We start from the raw sequence: 7,208 nt of genomic DNA, 5'->3' as shown, positions 1-7,208 counted from the left end.
AAATATGCCAAGTGAAAGAATGTCTGCATCTCGTCCAGAGATGCCATTGACTCGAGAACCAAGCATTTCTTCGGCTAGAAAGTTTCCTGATCAGTCAGAGGACTTGAAGAGTTTTCCGGTCCAAACACCGAGGATTGTTTCTCCTGCAGGAGCTAGTGGTTCTGGGATTTCTACTCCGGTCTATGCAAACTCTCCATCTTCAACTGGACAATTAACTTATGTCTCTAGGCCGCCTCCTGCCTTCTACTCACAAGCAAATTTTCCACAAAGTGGAACTGTGCCTTTAAGTGGTGGTTCTCAAGGATTCTACGATCAAAAATTTCCATTAAATCAACCACCTTTGCCTCCAATGCCACCACCACCAATAGTTTCACCTGTATTGTCTCAAACTACAGACACCATTGTCAGTCTTCCTTTTAACATTCAGTTCTGTGGGAAGATGTGCAGCCTGCAGTTATTAACCTATCTTCTCCCTCTTTTGCAGGTTCAGTCGGAATATGTGTCTGTTTTGGCAAGCAATTCTTCACTGGCAACCTCCAGTCCTTTGCCTGATTCAAGATTTGGACGGACATCCCATTCTTCCCCTGGCAGATCTAGTAGACCGCCACCTCCTCTCCCGCCTATGCCACCTCCATATTCATCTAACCCTTCTGCAATGGCCTCATTCAAAAATCCAAATTCTCAGTCTCCATTGTACGTTCAAACTGTTGGTAGTTCCGAGCTTCAACATAACCCTGTTGCACCTTCAATGGATACTGGATTAGGTAACCTTTCGGCATCACGGACAATGCTAACTTCTTATCCCCCACCTCCTTCAATGCAGCCCTTGATTTTCAGGCCCGGTTCAGTACCTATCAATCTTTATGGAAATAATTTAGTTCCACATCACGGAGAAAACCTGCCTAGTATTTCACAAAACCTTCCCATGTCTCTTCCTCCATTTCACTCCATACCACCTCTTACTCAATTGCAGCCTCTACAGCCACCGCAAATACCTCGCCCTCCACCACAGCATCTTCGGCCATCCATTCCTGCTTCCCCGCAGTCAGAGCAAGGCATGTCTGTGTTGCAGAGTCCTCTACAAGTGTCCCAACTCTCTCCTGCACACATGTATTATCAGACCCGACAGCAGGATAATGCTGCACAATCATCGCAACAAGTTGAGCAGTCACGAGTTCAGCACCAGCAAACGGAAGGCACGTCCCAGCAACAAGATGCTGGAATGTCATTGCAGGAATACTTTAAGTCCCCAGAAGCTATTCAGGTCTCATATTTTGCATTTATCTGGCCAATTTGTTCAGTGTACTAGCCGGTTTGGTAATAAATTAGTTTCTGATCGTTATTTTTATACCTGATTGCAGGCTCTGTTGAGTGATCGTGATAAACTTTGTCAGCTTCTAGAAGAACATCCAAAGTTGATGCAGCTGTTGCAGGTTTGATAATTCAACCTAAACCGAATCATTTCTCCTAACAGCATGCTTGGCTATGTTTAGAAAGTTTAAGTTTTAATGAGTTTCTTAATTTGACACTAAAGATAAGAATTGCTTTCCATGAAGTATTAATCGTTTTTTTAATTAAAAAAAAGAAAAGGAAAAAGAAAAAGAAAATAGCTATTATAACATGTTTGGAGCAAAAAGTACTTAAAAGGTAACTTTAGGGGTGGTTTGATAAATTTTTTATAAAAGTTTTAACAGATTTTGATAAAAGCTGTGGGTTCCTAGAATATGTGGTTAAAAATAAAGTTTGATGAATTAAAAGTTTATTTTTAGCAAAGTTTTATCAACAAGCATTTGTTTAGCTCAGCCCAACAGCTCAAAATAAAAATCTTTTCTTTCCTTCTATGGAAACAAAAACTGGTAGCATAATCGGTTTTCTTGTTTCGAGTTTCACATCCCAATTGTTTGTGGAGAATTTGTAATATTGCTAGTATAAGTTTTGCCCTGTTTGAATATTTTCCTCTGGTGATTTACTAGGAGCGACTAGGCCGTTTATAGTGGTATTCCGGCGCTCTCTTCTGGAGGACGTCATAATGGAACGTGTTTTCATGAAAAATCTAACTACTCGATGGTAGTTGGGTGAGAATTTTGTGAATGGTGGATCATGACTGCTTGGGGTATATGATTCACTCTTTGGCCTTATATTTTGTACTTTTGAGTTGGATTTGTACCGTCATTGTACTTTCTTTTTTTGTAAGGAATTGTAAATGCTTTCTGTTAACTGTAGTTTGAGTAACAATTCTAATTTTTAAGGAAAAAGAACAAAGAGAAACTGTTAAAATTTTTAGTCGCGTTGATCTTGTTTTGCACGAGTCAATGTCATGTATGTGAAAATAATTGGGAATTGTGAGGAAATTGCTTAATATGCACTAAGTTTTACGCCACCAGCTGCAAAGATCCACGTTCATCAGTAGTGTAGACCGGGGCAGAGCCACAAGAGTAAAGTTGTAAGGACATATTTCACAAATTTTTAATTGTATGGACAAAATTAAAAATTATAAGGATTTATTTTTGAAGAACTAGTGTAAAATCTTTGCAAAATTTTGGATTTCAAATTTAGTGTAGGGAAGTAGATCCCACTGCCCCAACTATAAATCCACCCATGGCTTGTGGTGTGGCATGGCGATGATGGCAATGTGTGGTGGTAGAAGTTGACTTTTTAATGGTCGGACTAATCAACACCATCTAAAAGGACCATTTGTTTGATGGGTTAGGTAGTTTCATGCCAAATTATAAGCCTAAACATGAAGAAATCAGTGGCATGACCTAATATATAGACTAATCGACCATAACCATAACCAAAACTAAACACTAAATCACTTGTTTAACATAAGAATTCTCAATGATTGATTGAATCGTCACCAATACAAAATGACCATTGTGTCAAATAATAAAAAATCATCACCATTAAACTAATATCATCATGTTGCTTCAACGATTCATTTTTTGACATTATTCCTGTTAGAAAATGCTGAACTTAAACCAAAACTACATTGGTAAGCATGAATAAAAAATATCAGGGTAAGCAAACTCTAGTATAGGAAGTCTGTGCGGACACTAACAATTATGCACAAGGTCAATGAAATATTATCAAAGTTTTAAAAATAAACTCGAATATTGACCTAAAAACATTATGGTTAAAGGTCAAATATTTAAACTAACAGTAAATAAAATTTAAGTCACGAACAATTTTAGATCCTATCCCACCAAACCTTAGGAACCTCAGGAACCTACACTCTTGATCCCAATTTCAATTCATTGTCTAAGAGAGCCAAGATTTTTGGTTCTCTTTCAAAAAATTTAAAATGAGTCACCAACAATTTTAGGTCATATCCCACCAAACCAAAGGAGCCTACACTCTACGGGCCTACTCAATAGTAATTATGAAAATTAATTTTTTGACCATTAAAAAAAAAAAGTAAATCTCACCTAAGTAAAAAATAACAACTAAAATAATGAAATAACTGTAACGAGGGTTGCATCTCATTTTCAATTCATTGAGATTTTTCTCTTTCGAGAATATTAAGGAGCTGGAGCTGTGTAATGTTGCTAAAAGTTGATTAAAAAATAATAAATCTTATGTAACATGTGAAAACTAGATAAAAGTTTTGAATCCGATGAATACACAATAAGAAATGAAGTTTGACGAACTTTTTCACCAGCAAAAGCTTTACCAAACAACCACTAAGTTCATATATACACTTTCTAAACCAACTGATTTGTTAACTCTGTTCACATCATTGGCCACCATTCCATTGATACAAATGGAGAAACCTTACTTGTACAAGTTCTTTATGTCATGTGCACTATGCTCAACAATTCCACTCAAATTGAACTACTTGGAATACTGCAAAATACAGCCCTATTTGATCACCATTAAATTACATTCCATTATATTCTATTTTTCTCTCTCCTATTTTCAACCACACAATCTTCTATAAAATAATATTACACGTAAATCGAAAATTTTTCCTTCTTTTTCAACCACTCATTTTTTCAACAAAACACTATTTCCCTCATTTTCATTACCAAAAATGGGGACCAAACAGGGGCTGCAGATTAGCAAGCAAATAGGCAGTAGCAAAAAGCTACCATGATTGAATCTAGTACAAGGCCTGAATGAATGGGAGAGATACGCAATCCTTTCTAATTTTTCATATTGAAATTCTCAAATGCTAAAGGAGCAACAAAATGCAATGCAGAATAGCAAATCTTGAAGCAGAAAAGAGACCTAGCATCTTAACACAGAAAATTAATAGGAGACAAATTTACAAGAGCTTAAAACTAGTCAAGTACTGTCTCAACGAAGTGTATTTTTCCCTCAGAAACACTACTCATCATCATCAACTTCTACATCCTCCTTAGCTTCCTTCTCCGTAGAATCTTCTTCGTCCTATAACAAATTTATCAGTGACATTAGAACATTAACAAGGGGAAAACATAAATGTCATTAAGAACAACATACATGTTCATTTTCTTCTTCATTTGGCTTCAAGGCCTTCACATATTCTGCTTTAAGCTCTGCCGCTCTATCCTGATAGAGCTTTTTCTCCTGGCAAATCAAACATTTCACAAAAATTATTTTTTCCCCCTTGTGAAAACTGCAATGGAGGAGTACAAGTTACAAATGAATAAAGAAAACTCACTTCAGTAGTCATGGATTTCCATTTTTCACCACCCTCCTTGGCAACCTAATATTCGAGATACCAAACATGTAAAAAATACAACAGAGTCTTAAACAACAATTAAGATTAAGCAGTCGACACTACAAGATTTTTTTTATACCTCTTTTACACTCTTGCAATCAGGATTAGCCTCCTTGTACTCTTTCCGAAAGTCATCCCTAGAAATAATCAACATAAAAATATTATCAACAAAATTCTCGTACTTATGCAATGGGGAGAGTAAAAGGGAGAGATCGTACAAGAAAAGGAAGAAAGCAGTTGGAGGGCGTTTTGGTGCATTCGGATCTTTGGCTTTTTTCTCCTTCTTTGCTTTAGGTTCTGTTGATTTTGCCTTCTTTCTGCTCGTCAATAAAGTGATGTGAATATAATAACACATGCACAAATCAAACCAAAATTGATAACAACACCATAAAGTAAGAAAGATCTATGAGATTACTTTTCTGCTGTGTTTTTCTTGACCTCGCTAGACATTTCCACGACCTGAGCCCCTGTATAGAATTGAATTAATCCATTCAAAATCAGAAATTAAACATTTTCTAAAAAATCAACTCTCATAACAGGATTGGTAATTTAACCTATAAAATACCTAAATTCATCTTGATTTTAGCATCAAGGCTACAGTTGTGGAAACTAATTAATGCCACTGGTACATCTTTGTTGCACTCTTCACTGCAAAAATGAGCACGGGTAATTGAAACTTGAATCGGTATAAATAAGCACAGATCGATACAAAAGATGACGTATATTGTTGTTATATACCACTTGGCAAAAGCACTTCCATCTCTAGCACGTTTAAGAGTAGTGGAAGCAGAAGTAGGTGAAGAGTCAGCCTCCACTCTCTTCCTCCCTCTCGGTGGTATCGAAGATTTTGATGCTCCGCTGCCCGCCATTTGAATCGTATTGTTTCTGATGAAAGGTGATAACAGAGAATCTAAAAAATGCGTGTGCTATTTCTAATGGGGGAGGATATTATTTGATTTAGGGTTTCGGCGGGAGAGACTGATGAAACTCGAAAATTTGATTTAGAACCAAAATGAAATTCTGTAGTTGGCGCCAATTTTTTTAAAGCTAAAAATTGCGAAATTTGCAGAAAAGGTCTTAAATCTTTCAAAACGATGCAGATTATACCCGATCCTCTAAATCGTAGCAGATAGCCCTTAAACCTTTCAAAAATATATGGAAGGGGAACCTCTCGAACGGTTTTCATCTAAAAATCTATTGGTTGCCAAAAAATCAAATGTTTGACCATAATTTGACCAATTTTATTTTAATCTACTATAAAGGACTAATTAAGCCCTATTTGGGCGTCATTATAATTTTAATACATTTTTATCCATCCTCTTTTTAGCTGTACATTCTTGAATAAAAAATATTACACATAAATTCAAAAAAAAAAAAAAATCCTTCTCTTTTAACTACACAATTTTCAAAAAATCACTAGTCTAAAGTATATTTTCTTCAAAAAAATACATTAAAATGAATCTCAAACTGGGGCTAAATGAATAAAGAGCGATCAAGTACATAACACTTGCATTTAGTCCATTAGTGTGCTTTTGTTCTTGTGAGGTGTTTGCAGACATATGGGATGTTGTTGTTGATTTTGTATTACACAAATGTAAGGATCGTAGCAAGTAATATAGTGGACCTAAAAGTTCGGATATCATTCCTACAATGACTACTATTTAACAATTGGTTCAATTATTCCTAATTTTTGTTGGATCGAAAATAAACAAAGAAGTCGATGTTGTGATTTTTGATACAACTATTTAAAAATGTGTAGATGCACACAAAGAGTGATTTAGAACTTAAATAATGAACAAATAGCAGGACAAAATAATTTCACATACTGATCACATTTACATTTTAAATCAAGATTCATATCTTATGTGGTGTTCGATCAAATTCTCCCATTGTATTCAATTTACCCTTTTTGAGTTCTCATTGAATCTATTTAACTAGTTCAATTTCATATCTCTATATGAATCTACCTTATTTAAACGAGTTCTTTGTTCTGGGAATTCAATTATGACTGCAATAATTAGTATATGTATCTCTACTCATTATTCCAATTTACCGAATTTTACTACATGGTCTAAATCTTAAACTATCTCTATTCGTAAAGAATTCACGAAATCAAATTAGCGATCAAGTAATTTAATGCATTCAATTCATAGTAAAATCAACACATGAAACAATAAAGACCAATAATTTTAAATTAAATATGTAAAGAGTCTCAAATAGGTTTCATTATTCGCCCTAACAAATTTAGCTATTCATAATAGAGAAAAAAAAAGCAAATGAAAATAGTGGAGTTTATCACTAGGTTGTAAAATTAGATGTGGGAGAGTGAATGAGTCTTGCACCAAATTCTTCTTCTCATTTCAAATTTTGATTTCCAACCCTTGATTGTTGTTTTTTCCTCTTGAATTTGCTCTCTAGTTCTCAGACTGTGTTATTGCCTCTCAATGTGTGGAATCCCCTTCTCAAAATGTGAAAAAATTGTATATATAGTTCCTCCCCCCCCCCC

The 7,208-nt window shown here is 35.3% G+C and overlaps 2 protein-coding genes across 3 annotated transcripts; one reads left to right on the top strand and one right to left on the bottom strand.

Moving 5' to 3' along the window:
- Nucleotides 1-6: 6 nt before the first annotated feature.
- LOC111385074 (YLP motif-containing protein 1-like) lies at nucleotides 7-2,283 on the top strand. Of its 2 annotated transcripts, none has more exons than XM_023009440.1 (4): nucleotides 7-376; nucleotides 485-1,264; nucleotides 1,362-1,433; nucleotides 1,974-2,283. In XM_023009440.1, the coding sequence occupies exons 1-4, from the start codon at nucleotides 20-22 to the stop codon at nucleotides 1,992-1,994; spliced, it is 1,230 nt and encodes a 409-aa protein (XP_022865208.1). In that variant the 5' UTR covers nucleotides 7-19; the 3' UTR covers nucleotides 1,995-2,283. The 2 variants fall into 2 exon arrangements, with proteins under 2 accessions (XP_022865208.1, XP_022865207.1); XM_023009439.1 differs by having other exon boundaries at nucleotides 7-403.
- Nucleotides 2,284-4,116: 1,833 nt separating this feature from the next.
- Nucleotides 4,117-5,669, bottom strand: LOC111385077 (high mobility group B protein 7). The gene is made up of 8 exons (XM_023009445.1): nucleotides 5,441-5,669; nucleotides 5,268-5,350; nucleotides 5,118-5,169; nucleotides 4,921-5,019; nucleotides 4,782-4,839; nucleotides 4,643-4,687; nucleotides 4,462-4,548; nucleotides 4,117-4,389 (listed from the first exon to the last, which is right to left on the bottom strand). Exons 1-8 carry the CDS (start codon nucleotides 5,569-5,571, stop codon nucleotides 4,327-4,329), a joined length of 618 nt encoding a protein of 205 aa, XP_022865213.1. The 5' UTR covers nucleotides 5,572-5,669; the 3' UTR covers nucleotides 4,117-4,326.
- Nucleotides 5,670-7,208: the final 1,539 nt, after the last annotated feature.

The sequence above is a fragment of the Olea europaea genome, unplaced genomic scaffold (genome assembly GCF_002742605.1).
Source record: "Olea europaea var. sylvestris unplaced genomic scaffold, O_europaea_v1 scaffold3082, whole genome shotgun sequence".
NCBI lineage: Eukaryota > Viridiplantae > Streptophyta > Magnoliopsida > Lamiales > Oleaceae > Olea > Olea europaea.
The sequence above is the reverse complement of the archived record's forward strand: the minus strand, read 5'-3'. Positions and strand labels throughout refer to the sequence as shown.